This window comes from Pteropus medius, unplaced genomic scaffold (genome assembly GCF_902729225.1).
Source record: "Pteropus medius unplaced genomic scaffold, Ma_sr-lr_union100, whole genome shotgun sequence".
Lineage (NCBI taxonomy): Eukaryota > Metazoa > Chordata > Mammalia > Chiroptera > Pteropodidae > Pteropus > Pteropus medius.
In genome coordinates this window covers 9,761,029-9,774,397 of record NW_024356249.1, presented here as the reverse complement: position 1 = coordinate 9,774,397, position 13,369 = coordinate 9,761,029, and the positions used below count along the sequence as shown (strand labels likewise).

Sequence of the window (13,369 nt, the reverse complement as noted above, 5' to 3'; positions counted from 1 at the left end):
CCACCTTCATGAATCCTCCCACTGGCCTCTACAAAATCTGAGAAAGCATTGTTACTGGTGTTTCACTGTCAAAAGCGTCATTGGGCTACATGCTCTTTTAAGTAGGAACCTACTATTCCCAGACAAAATGAGTCCTCAAAAGGCAATATAAAAATCCTAATTTTTAGGAACACTTCTGTGTACCATTATTTGTGTGTCCTGCTAGCAATGATGAGAGATCTGGAAACTTGTAAAGTAAGATCCAGGATATCAGATGCTGAAGGTGGCATGGTCCATGTGACTTTAAGGAGTATCGGTAGTTCTCTATACTTTCGAAGCTTATGATCTGATGTGTCTTGCATTTCACAGGGACACAGATACCTTGGTTGGATTACCCAGGCCCATCCATGAAAGTGTGAAGACTCTAAAGCAGGTGAGCAGAGTGGGCTCTTCAGGCATAGGGAGCTATCAAGGCAAGTTGGATCACCAGGGTCTCAGTACTGTGTGAGGCTCTTCGACCAGATACATTGTTCTACATTTCCCCAAAGACATTTTGGCCAAAGAGGCAAAAAATCTGTTCTCTCTTTACTTAACCGGTTTCCTACATTCGTATAGATGAAAAAGTTCTCCTTTCTTCCTCTCATTCCTTTCCCTCCTCCTACCCTCCTCTCTCTCTTCCCACTCCTCACTTCCTTACCTCTCATTTCTTTCTCCCTATAGGACCACTAACTTCCAAAGGCCCAGGATTGAGTAGCAGGCTGCTCTACATCTCATGTGTGTTTGAGCACAAGGACTAAGCCTAGTCATCTCTGCACAGACCTTGAATCCTCCCCTACCCCATCATCATCACTCCATACACACATGTCCATGCAGCAGAACTCCCAGGGCAGTGGTCCAGGGGCAATGACCTGTTCTTGGCTTCCCCTTGCCCTTTGGTTGAAGGTAAATGCTTAGGTATTTGTGACTCTTCAGCAAATTGGAAATGTGGAATAAACAGAAACACTGTGTATGAAGCACTTTGCTCAGAGTTAATGATGCAAAGCTGAATAAGACTCCTGCCTTCAAAGAGTTCATGACCTATTTGGACCCATAAACAGGATATTTCCTTGTCATTGAGGAAGTCAAGCAAGAGGCTGGTGCACATGAGATTGAGGCCCTCAGCCCCTTGTTGATGTCTTATCTTCCCCAGCACAAGTACATCTCCATCGCCGATGTTCAAATCAAGAATGAAGAGGAGCTGGAGAAGTGTCCCATGTCTTTGGTGAGTCAAGAGACTCCTCCACAGAAAGAGGGCAGGAGGAGATCTGTCTGCAGAGCAAGTGTGTAAGCCCTTACTGTGTGTCAGGCAAGACAAAGTCCCTACTTTCATGGTATATTAAAGTTGGAGAAAAAATATAAATGAATAAGGAAACAGGAAGACTATCAGAGTGGGAGATATAATGAAGAAAATATAAATAGAATGACATGTTAAAGACATGTAGTAGACTACTTTAGATTGATTAGTCAGGGTAGGTAGATCTCTGAGAAGTTGACAGTTAAGCCAAAATATGAAGTACAAGAAGGAGTGGCCATAGGAACAACAGGAAAGAGCATTCCAAGCAGAGAGAACAGCCTAAGCAAAATGAGAGCAGGCTCAGAGTGTTAGAGGTAGTGAATGAAGGCTGTTCATGTGGCATGGCCCACTGGAGCACAGGGTCAAGGGGTGGGCTTATAGGAGATGGAGTCAGAGAAGAGGTCTGGGCTGACTTCATGTAGGACCTTTAAGCAAAAATAGGGAGCATGAAGTTGATTCACAGTACAAAGGAAAGCCTTTGGAGATTTTAAACAAGACAGTGACATGATCTGATGTATCTTTTTAAAAACCATTGACTGCTGTGTAAAGACTGGACTAGAAAAGGGTGGAAGCAGGGAGATCAGTTAGGAAGCTCTTAAAATTGTCAAGGTGAGAGATGATGGTGACCTGGCCTGGGATAGTAACTGTGGACTTAGGGAAATGGATGAATTTGAGTTATATTTTGGAGGTATAGCTGACAAGAGTTCCAGTTCAATTGTATGTGATAGATAGGCAAAAAGAGGAATCAAGAATAAGTACCATTTGCTAAGCTGGGTGTTCTTTTTTATCAAGAGTTCTATTTTGGTCGTACTAAGTTTTAAATATCCGTCAGACACCCATGCAGAGCAGCGAAGCAGTTAGATATATGGGTCTAGAGTTTTAGAGAAAGGACTGGCCTAGAGAAATTAATTTGAGATCCGTTGACTTCTGGACAGTGTTAAAAGCCATAGAACTGGCCGAGATAACCCAGGGAAGGAGTAGAGATAGAATAGAGGGTGGAACCCAGGACAAAGCCCTGGGGCACACCAATGCATTGAGGATGGAATGAGTCTAGAAAGGAGCCAGCAAAGAAGAGTAAGAAAATCACTCTGGGAGGTGGGAGGAATCCAGGATATTATGATACTCTGAAAGCTAAGAAAAGAAAGACTTTCAAGAAGAAGGGAGTGATCAGCTGTGTCTAATACTGCTGTAAGTGGGGCATGATAAGGACGAGGTGCCCATTGGATTCGGCAACATGCAGAAAACTGGTGATCTTGAAAAGAACAACCTCAAGGAAGTGGTAGGGCTAGAAGCCTACTTGGTGTGCTGAAAAGGAATGTAAAGAAAGGAAGTAGACAGTCAACTAGACAAAACAGAAGTTTTGTTGTGAAGAGAATAAAAATGGGAGGGTAGCTGAAGGAGCATATGGGGCAGGAGAAAATGTTTTATAGCGAGGAGATACAGAGTATGTTTGTGTCCTAAAAGAGATGGTCCAAGAGAGAGGGGATAACTACAAAACTATTGCATTTGACAGAGCAGTAGGGTGTGAGATCCTGAGCACAAGTGGAGGGTTGGCCTTTGATAGGTGGTTCATCATTTATGTCAGGAAGGAAGGTAGAGACTGTTCTGGTAGCTTTGGCATGGAGAAGAGGATTGTTTCTGTTTGTTTCTGATGGTTTCTGTTTTCTCCATAAAGGATGAGGCAGGCTTAGCAAATGTTAAGAGGCTGTGGGGCGAGGTGATAGATGTGAGGAGAGGGGAAAAGGTATGAAATAAGCCTTGTGGAGAGCAGGAGGGCAAGCAGGCAGGATTGCCAGGCTTTATTGAATGTGTAGTTAAGACCTGTGCTTATTTAAGCAGCAGCTGAGTTGCGTGGGATAGAAGGGGCCTGCTTACTTCTCCCTGCCTCAAAGTCTCTTGGCAGCGACCCATGCCCTGTAATAGAGGGACCTTGGGTGAGGAACAACTGCACTGGCCAAAGATGACAGTGGCCTGAGTTGCCTCTTGAGCACCAGAGGTTCCCAGTCTTCCTACTCTGATAAAAGGCTTAGAAGAGGGGGTCATCAAAAGGACAAAGAGAGTTGCGCATGAAGGGCTGGTCAGAAAGGAGAAAGGGACGTTGTAGGGGCCAATAGAGAAGTAAAGAAAATAGTTTCCACCTCAGAGCTTCCCAGTTAATATATCTTCCTGCCTCTCCAGGCCATAGGCTACCCAGCTCCCATATTAACCCTCTCTATCGAGTCACGTACTTCTCCTTTCTGGCTTCAGAGCATTCCAGAGCTCTCAGACGGACACCATGGGCAGTGCCTCTGTGTGGGGTGTCTGTTCCAGTGTCCCAGGCATACCTGCAGCCTGAGTTAAGCCCACGTGTGTCCAGCAAAAGTGGGCTGAGCCACCTCCTAGGTGGGAGTTCTGACTCCTGATCCAGCAAGTGACATGGAAAGAATAATTCTGGATTGACTCCAAATAATGTGACAACCAGAATTATAGATTGTTAGGGCTGGAAGAGCCCTCAGAGGTCCTCCAGACCAGCCTGCTGATCCTATAAAAAAGGAAACTAGGACACAGAGAGGGAAGGTAACTTGCCCCAGGTCATACAATGAGTCATTAACACAGCTAGGACAGGAACCTAGATCTGACTCCCAGCTCGGTGTTCTTTTCATGCCACCTTTCACGACCAAGAAAATGTACCCTTTGGTCAACTGGAAAATGTCCTGGGCAAACTGTGTGTTTCTTGCCACAGGGGGAAGAGGTGGTACCAGAGACGCCATGTGAAATCCTCTACCAGGGCATGCTGTATAGCCTCCCCCAGTACATGGTAAGGAGACAGCAGGCCCCAAGCTGCCCTTCTGTGCTGTGAGGGACAGATAGCTGAGAGCCATTTCAAGCTGAGCTGTCCATCATTTGAGCTTGTTTCCTGAATCTTTGCCCCTCCAGCAAGGCATTCTCTAACAGAATTCTGAGCTTTCCTCGGGGCTCCTGTGAGAGGAAGGAGGACTTGGTGTTTCTCCCAAGTCCTTCGGGAGGGGTGGAGATTAAGGTGGGGTCTGCACAGGATGCATTGGGGGCCCTAGTCCCTCTGAGGTTTGCCATAGTCTGTCATGTCCTAGAGAGTTTTAATCTGAGAATGGTGAGGATGCTGATGGTCAGGGTTAGAAGAAGGGAAAAAGCGGGAGAAGCGAGGTCTTGCCTTTCCTTCCCACCTTACTTCCAGGCATTTCCCCTCTCGTTCTGCTTCTCCTTTTCCTCTTTGGAAAGAGCAGTCTTGAAGCCAAGCAGCCAATAAACTCCCCTCGGCTCCTTAGCCGCACAGGCAGGCCTCTCAGGACTGGGTGCCTGTTTGCGCTTCCAGAGGCTGGGGAGATCCGGTCATTGAGGGAAGAACTTAAAGGAAGGCTTTAAAACACCTCTTATAGGGCTGCTGAGGTGTCGAAGAATAGCCTCGTTGAATGGGATGGACAGGAATGGATTTCCTCATTTTCTACTTTCCAGATTGCTCTGCTTAAGATTCTGCTGGCTGCAGCCCCCACCTCCAAGGCTAAGACAGACTCTATCAATATCCTGGCAGATGTCCTGCCTGAGGAGATGCCGTGAGTGCTTCAACTGGGGCAGCTGCTGAATACTAGCCATCTCTTCTGCAGAGTCTCTCCGGTCCCCACCCCACCTTGTTAACACTTATAGGGATTGTCTCAAAAGAGACCCCCCTCACCCCCCAGTAGCCCTTTTCCACTACCTTGCTCTCTGCTGTGTTCTTTTTAGCTCAGCATTGAGGGTCTGGAGGGCAACTTCAGTGCCAGTGACTCGTTGCATGGGCATGTGGGTGGACATTTTCAAGTTCTGAGCTTCCCAGAGGAGAGAGAGAAACAAAAAGACTAGAGGAGCTTTTCTCCAGACAGGTGCATAAGTGGGAACTCTGAAGGTTTCCCTAGCACAGAAGTTCAGGTTTCCCAAGTTCTGGCTCTCTTGTGTATATTGTATCTGTACCAAATACCTGGGTCTATGTAGACCTCTCTCCAGCTGCCCACTGCACTGACTCCTCCTGTCCCCCTTATAGCGTCACTGTTCTCCAGAGCATGAAGCTGGGCATCGATGTGAACAGGCACAAGGAGATCATTGTAAAAAGTATCTCTGCCCTGCTCCTGCTGCTCCTCAAACACTTCAAACTGAACCACATCTACCAGGTGAGCAGCTAGGAGAGCTGCGCCACAGGTCTCAGGTGCTCTCCAGGCCCTGTCTCCCAGAGAAGGGATGCAGGGGCCCTTGTGCAGCTGAGCATCTTTCTGCCTTTTCTTTGTCTCACTCGGGGAATCCAGATGCCTGCACAAGCTCGGGGTAGGAGTGTGGAGTGGGATGTGGGGAACTGTCCTAGAAGGTGCAGATGTCTGTGTCCTTTGAACATCATGTGAGGGTCATGGGTTGGAATCTCTATCTTCTTGGGAATATGCCCAGCCAGCTTTGAAGCAAAAGAAGACAGGATTCCAGCATTTTACAAAAAAGGATGGGGTGGCGGGGAGGCAGGTATATTGAGCATAGTTTTTGATCTGGGAAGCCCTTTTCTAACATTTGAGATATAATTCTGAATAAAACACAGTTCTGGCCCTTAAGGGCTTACAAAGGATACAGATACATAAATAGTCAATTACAGCGTGGAAAGTACTGTGATACAGGTATGCATTGGCTGCTGCTGTGGAAACACCTAATCCACCCTGAGGTGGAGGGAGAGTGACTTCTAACCTGAGTCCTAAACGAAGAGATATTAGCTGCAATATGGGAGTTGTCAGGGAAAGAAGACAGGAAGCATTTCAAGCAGAAAAGCTAATTTGTGAAAGTCTGGAGGAGAGAGAGCTAAGTACCTTAGGAAACTGATTAAACGTTGCCTGGTGTTGGGGAAGATGGGGAGGCCTGGCAATACGTGAGGCTAGAGGGACAACAGAGGACAGATCATAATGCATATGATAGCACATAGTTGTTGAACGTCTATAATGTGCCTGACACTCTGTTAAGCTTGTGTGGGATCTCATTTAATTCTCTCAACCCTACGAGGAAGGTCTTATTTTATCCCTGTTTTATAGATGAGGAAACCAAAGCTAAGAAAGGTTAACCCGCTTCCCCATGAAGGCATTGTTTGCCATGCCAAGGAGCTTAGACTTGGTCCTGTGGCATCGCCAAGGTATAGAGGAAGATGGGAGCAGTGAATGGATGGTCTCTGTGGCGAGACTGTGGGAGGGAGAGGAGGCTTCTCGTTCCTGCAGAGTCCGTGCTCTATTTTCCTCCTAAGAAGTCAGAACAAAGCTTGCTGGTGGAAGAGAAGGTCCTCAGAGTGCAGGGAGGCCCCTGCAGGGTCTGCATCCACTGACTGACTATACGACTGGGTATTTCGTCACTCTAATACATTCAAAGACATCTTTGGGTATATTAGGGTGTCCAGGGTGTTCACACTCCTGCCAATGTTTGCTGAGCAGCAGGGCTGAGAGGAGTTGGGGTGGGTGGGAGATAAGTGTTCTTAGTAGAAAGAACAGAGAACAGTGGATGTTTGTTTCTGTCTGCTTCTCTTAGTGGGCAGTATGTGGCTCAACAGCCAGACAGATGGGTGGCTTGATGGGCCTTGCCAGTGTGTCAGTGTCAGTGAATCCTGACAAGGCTACAGACACATCTCAAACTGAAAAAAGTTTTCCATCGCTTGGTAGTGGGTATATATTGGCTTCTCCATCTCAGGCTTTGGAGAATACCCTGGGTCAGCTGCCAGGAAGAAAATATTTGAGTGGAAGAAAAAAACAAACAGCACAAGCTAACTCCCTACCTATAACCACACATCCAGGGGCAGAGGGCAGAGGGCAGCTTAGCTTGCTGCCATAGCTACTTCTTAATAATCAAGAAGAGGTAGGGGATTTAAAACACCACAATTTTCTGCTTTTTCAACCCAGTTTCTGCATTGTCCCAGCAGTCTAGGTTCTGGATCTAGAGATAAATTGTGTCTGATGCTCCTCAGCGTATTATGGGCAAAATCCAGGTGACACAACTTCATGACACTCTCTCCACTAGGTCTTCCTGGACACAAACCCCATCCCAATTCAAGAGAGCAAAATGGAGCTCCCTTGTTTAGCTCATAAAAGAGATCCTGGACTTATTCTAAGTGCAGTATCTGTTGGCCCAATGGCTCTTGTCAATTCGTTCATTAAAATACTGATATTCTAAGTACAGAAGATAATACAATGAACCATATAGACTTGGCCACATTCCAGTGGTTCATTTGGTTACTGTTCGTCATCTCCATCCTGAGTGATGCCAGTAGTTGCCAGGAGTAAGTTGCACCTGTCCTTGCTGCATCAATCACAGTCGAAACACTGTGAGCCAGAGATTTGGTACAGAAGACAGCAAACTGAGGAGCCTTCCTTTCCTGTTGAGCTTAGGAGCAAATCTCACAGCAATTCTTTCTATTTATCTGGAGTGGGACTTTCTTTACGGCTTGTTTATGTTTTGTGCTTTTGGTCAGGAGTTTGCAACATACATAACCTGCAGATTGTCCCCCACAACATAGGATGAGCTGGCTGAAGATGATTCTCCCCAGTTCCCAGACAGGAAGACTGATAACACAAGTGGACGGTGGATACTCTTAGGAGTAGATATTAGATTTATATTTGCCTCTTTTTTTTCATACATACTTTCTATTCTCCCCCAAATAAGCAGCCCTTTCCTCCTTTTCGATCTTCTAATTCAGTTTGAATATGTATCACAACATTTGGTATTTGCCAACTGCATTCCATTGATCCTGAAGTTCTTCAATCAAAATATCTTGTCTTACATCACTGCTAAAAACAGGTATGGCTCTGGACAGGTTTATTTCAAAGGGCTAATTTGGGATGCTTGAGAAAATTACATTGTCTCTGAGCCTTTCAGTTCTCCTGGTGTCCTTTATCCCTTCTATCTTAAAGCTGTCGCTGTTAAATTTAATTTCCTTGAAGTGTTAGCTGATGGGGCATATGGTTTGGCCTCTTCACAAAGATATTTGCATTTTAAAAGTTTTGAAAGCCAAAAAATATCGTGACTCAAAGTAATGAAACTACAACAATGTAATTTCAGCTCTGTGGCAGAGGGTCCTAAAGATGTTTCTTGTGAAGCAGCCTGCTTGTCAGGCCAGCCCTGATCTTCGTATAAATCATAAGTTGGATCAGTTATACTATTTGTAAACTGTAAAGAGTTATACAGGATTGGTAACTGAAAGTAAATAATAGACCCTTACTTAGATAGATCAATTTGTAGTTTTAAAAATTATAGTATTTTCACATCCATTATTTAATATCCTCAGCAGTGCTAAGAGGTATTACCACAAGTTTTATTTTTCATCTTACTAATTAGAAACTAAGAGGTATTAATTCACTTGCTCAAGGTTAACATGCTAGCGAGACCCCTTAAGTAAATAGCAAAGGCAGGATCAAAACACAAATTGTTTTCTGATCACAATTTCTGTGAATACAAATTGCTTTCCTCTCCTCCAGAGAAATGGGGACTTGTGTGAGTGGCGGGGGAGGTGTTACAGAGTAGATTCTTGTTCCTTAGTTTGCTACTTCCATGCGAACTAGAAGCATGTTTATCAGTAGAGTGTACCAGAAGTACTTTAAGAGAGGCAGAGGCAAAGTTTCTGAAGTAGAATAAGAAGACTGATCTAATACTTGGAGTGACTCGAGAGGGGCTAGGAGATGTTGCCTCATCATTCTGTCAGTACTGCCTGAAATTCCACCATGGAGAGGAGCTCACTGATATGTAGTGGCGCACACACACACACACACACAGAAACTGAAATCATGAGACCTGGATTCCTGACCTGGATCTGCCATTTGCTAGCTATGTAATCTCAAATAAGAAACTTTGTTTCTCTGAGCCACAGTATTTTCATCTTTAAAATAAGAATAATGCCTCCTCTGACTATAACATAGAGCTTTAAATGCATTAGTTAACATAAACGTATATGAGAGTGCTTTAAATACTTTACCCTTTTGGAGGAAGCATTGGAGAATGGGTTGTTTTTTTTGTTTGTTTGTTTTTTTTTGCCCCTGTCTACAGAGAGACGAGTGTACTGGCCCCCTTAAAAATGGCACTGAGACATACTAGTTGGGTCACCAGGGAAAATGAAAGTGTGGTTGGGCTGGGTAAGGGCCACAGCCTCATGAAGGCACCCGTGTGTGTCAGTCAGCCCTCTAAGTTATAAGTAACTGAAACCAGCTGGACCTGGCTCACGCAGAATGGGGAACTTGTTAGAAGGAGATGAGGGGCATATCATCTTGTGGAACCTAAGACAGGAATACAGCTCTAGTCCTCAGGGTCAGTCTATAGTGTAGGGAGACCAGGAAGCCCTCCACTTCTGTCTATGGACACCAAGCCTCTGTACCTCCACTCCAGTTTCCTGTCTCACTGACAAATAGTATTATCTGCTTCCCAGGCCACTTGGTGAAATATTCCCACATGAGCTAAACATGTCCCACCCAATGCCACTTCAGAGATTGAACTGGTTCTCAATCCTTGTTCCACATTCCCAGGGTTAGAGGTCTACACTTGGATCAATCAACTGGCTGGGGGAGTGGGGTTCAGGAACTAAATGCTCCACCCCTGCACTGATGGGCCTGGAAGGAGAGGGTCAAACAATTCAGTAGGTGTCCATCGCATTTGATTTGGAGTTAGAAGAGTGATGGTGCCAGCCTGCACCATTTGCCAAGGTTGGCCTGAGTAAGATGGTCCTCCTGGGCACCGCCTATAGACTTTACCGGTCCCTGATCCCTGAGAACTTGGAGTACCCACAGCTCATTATTGCTCAGTTTCCTCATAGTTCTTACAATCTAGATAGTCTAGAAGCTTATAACTTTATTTTACACCCCCTGAGGCTATAATTCAGTTCACTGAGATTGGAACAATCCATCTTTGGTTTCCTGCCCCCATTTCCTGGTCACCAGCACCTACTTTGCCATGGGGCATTGTCAATGGGAGATGGGTAGGTAAGTGGATAAGCCAGCCAAGAATGTTCATCCTAATGGCATAGCAGAACTGGAAACCCTGGGAGAGCAACATGCAGGTAAATCCACTGCCCTCTCCTCTCTTCCTCTTGTTTCTTAGGTTATCTTTGTGGGTTTCTTGGACAAAGGTAAAACACTTCTAGTCAAATTATTGCCTTTTGCTTGGATAGACATTTTGTCTCTTGCAATGCAGACGGATTCAGGGAACCCCATACTCTTATAGCTCCTGCTTTACCAACATCTTTTATTTCCGACTCCAGTAGTTCAGAAAGACATGTTTAAAACCTCATGGAATGTTGGGACCAGAAGGAGCATTAGAGAGTAGCTACTCTCAATTCTGCGTTGTACCAATGAAGAAGAGAGATGAGGAAAGAAAGAGAACTGTCATTTTGAATGGCTATGTTTCTGTCATCACGTGGTGCCTTATTTCCCCTGCCTCCCTGGGCTCATCACAGAGCCTCCAACTCCCTTGCAGTCCCCCACTGTCATTTTTGGGGACAGATGCTATTACCATTCTTGAGCTACTATACTGGCCCTGCTGCAGGAAGCTGCCTCTGTCTCAAGCTGCTTTGAGGAGTGGCTTCTGTGATCCTTCCCGAGAGCTCTTGGCTTTCAGAACGTCTGGTAAGAGACACAGGAGAGGTTTTCGTTTCATCCTCACATCTACAAGTAGGATAAGTTTGGGCAACATCTCTGGGACCACAATTATATTCATACATACACAGCATACACTTAAATACAGAAACCCAAATGCACACAAGTTTACATATTCCTTTAAAGAAGGGAGGAGAAAAGTGGCTATCCAGAGGCTCTCTTTTGCATCTGCCAGATGGTGGGCCAGCCTGAAAGAACTCTTGGTTCCTCTCATGACTGTGAGGAGAGGAGACTGGAGCTGGAGTTGCCTGGCACCAGAACCCTCAGCTTCAGCTGAGGTCACTAAGCAATTTGGGAAGTAGGTGGGGCCTGTTGGAGAGAAATAACTCCTGCCCTTTCAGATACAGCTGTTTCCTGCCATTGCCATTTACCTAAAGCCTGTTCTTATCTCTGCATCTTGCAGCATCTCGGTCCTGGATTACCCTTGCTGTACCATTCAGGATTTACCAGAACTTACTACGGAGAGTCTGGTAAGCAGATGGGGATTTGGCAGCCTTTGAAATTGCCAGGTGGCAGAGGCTGACATTTGCTCTTCCGTTTCTTCTGCAGCCCCATAATAGCCTGGTTTGGGAGGCTCAGATCAATATTGGCAAGAGCACAGAGGCAGTAGGGGTTTCGAGCTGCTGACCCAGTTGAGAACAATTTGGAAAAGCTGAGCATAGTATTTTGTAGAGAAGAGAAGAGGGTCAGTGAAAAACCTTATCTAGGTTTCGCTGAGGCAAAAGTCAATATAGCCACAGAAGGATGACCCAGAAAATTCCTCATCCTGGAAACAGCTCTTGGCAAATCAGAAAAGTCCCTCAGAATTCTTCTGAATTCCATGAAGTTAACTGATCAACAGCGTACTGAACATCAAGTGTCTACCTCAGCATGTGTTGCCACAGCTCCTTAGATGTACCTCGGTCCATACCCTCACTCCGTTGCATTGTAATCTGTATCTGTTGCTCCATTTGACCGAAAACTCCTTGAAGGAAGAGATAATATCTTCATTTCCATATCACCAGAGTCTAGCACCATGCTTGGTACATGGCAGGAACTTAATAAATGCTGAATGATCAGCGATGGCACCCATATGTGCCATGACACAACCCTCTGTCCCCCAACATTAATGCCTGCAGAATGTTGCATCAGAAAAGTATATTATTCAAAAACAGAATGATACCTTCTGTGGTACAGCTTTTATAAAACCATAGGATTCTTGGATGGAGAAAAACCGAGAACCATTTGTCCCAAACCCCTGTTTCAAAGATGAGAAACCTGAAGGCCCATTGCATAAAGGAACTTGTCACGGTCCACTCTTCATAGATGACAGACTGAATTAGAGGAAAACCCATGTCCAGAAACACCAGGTCTAGCACCCTTTTTGGCACCAGGGCAGAGATTCCCTGTCTTATTTAGATGTGGTCTCAGTAGCCAGGGAAGCTGGGAGCTTCTTACTCCTGCAGAGAGGGGTAATAAGTTGTCTGACCCTGTTTATATACATGATGTTATTCAGTCTTTAAAACAACTGTATAAGGTTGGCATTTCTGTTTTATGGATAGAGAAGTTAAATAACTGCCAAAACCTTACAGTTGAAAGTAGCAGAGCCAAGGTGGAGACCTGCATCCCTGCCATTCAGAGTTGGAATGGAGAATGCACTTTATCACAGAAACAGTGGTACACAGGTAAAATTCTAATATTTGTAGGGTGTTTCAAAACAGTCAGCTTTTATGACTTGAATCTATTCCTTGATCCAATGTTCTCTTAATCCCATATTTAGGAATTGATGGGAATGGTACTTTCGTATCTCTTCCAATTGACCTTTTGGGATATGAACATAAAATTATTGAAATAATTGTTATGCCTCAGAGAAGACTTTATTATGATGCAAGAGTGGGTGAAAGCTTGTATCTAAATAAAAAACAAATTCATGCTAGGTAGGTATTCCTCTCCTTTCTGTGAAGCAACAGTGGCACCTGGTGGTTTCATTTGCTAACCACAGTTTGTTTTGCTTTCTTTTTTGCTTGAACTTATAAGTACTTTCCTGAGCCCAATTATGGGCTTAAGTTACTAACAAGTTTACTCCACATATGTCCTCAATATGATGGTTTATTTATCTAAACTCGGCATCTGTACTCATAAAAGACTAATGTTTTAGATTTATCTCTTTTTCAGGCTCAGAGAATTAATTGTAAACAGAAAATGTATTGGCTTTTTAAGTGTACAGGACATTTAAAGTTTTTTCTGATTATAAAGTTGCTATATACTATTGCAGGAAATTGGAGGAAAAACAGAAAAATATGGGGAAGAAATTAAAATATCCTAATTATACTACCTACATATAACTGCTGTTAATATTTTGCTGTAATTTCCATACGTGTACATATTTACAATATATAGACATATATATTATTTTAGAAAATAAGGGCTTTATGTGTTT

The 13,369-nt window shown here is 44.5% G+C and overlaps 1 protein-coding gene across 1 annotated transcript in view; it reads left to right on the top strand.

The window, feature by feature from the left end:
* The window catches only part of STRIP2 (striatin interacting protein 2), a 40,778-nt gene that overhangs the window by 15,664 nt on the left and 11,745 nt on the right, over positions 1–13,369 (top strand). Inside the window, 7 exon segments of the mRNA XM_039860584.1 lie at positions 349–412; positions 1,169–1,240; positions 4,035–4,109; positions 4,784–4,881; positions 5,346–5,472; positions 8,010–8,110; positions 11,354–11,420. Coding sequence (XP_039716518.1) covers positions 349–412; positions 1,169–1,240; positions 4,035–4,109; positions 4,784–4,881; positions 5,346–5,472; positions 8,010–8,110; positions 11,354–11,420 — 604 coding nt within the window.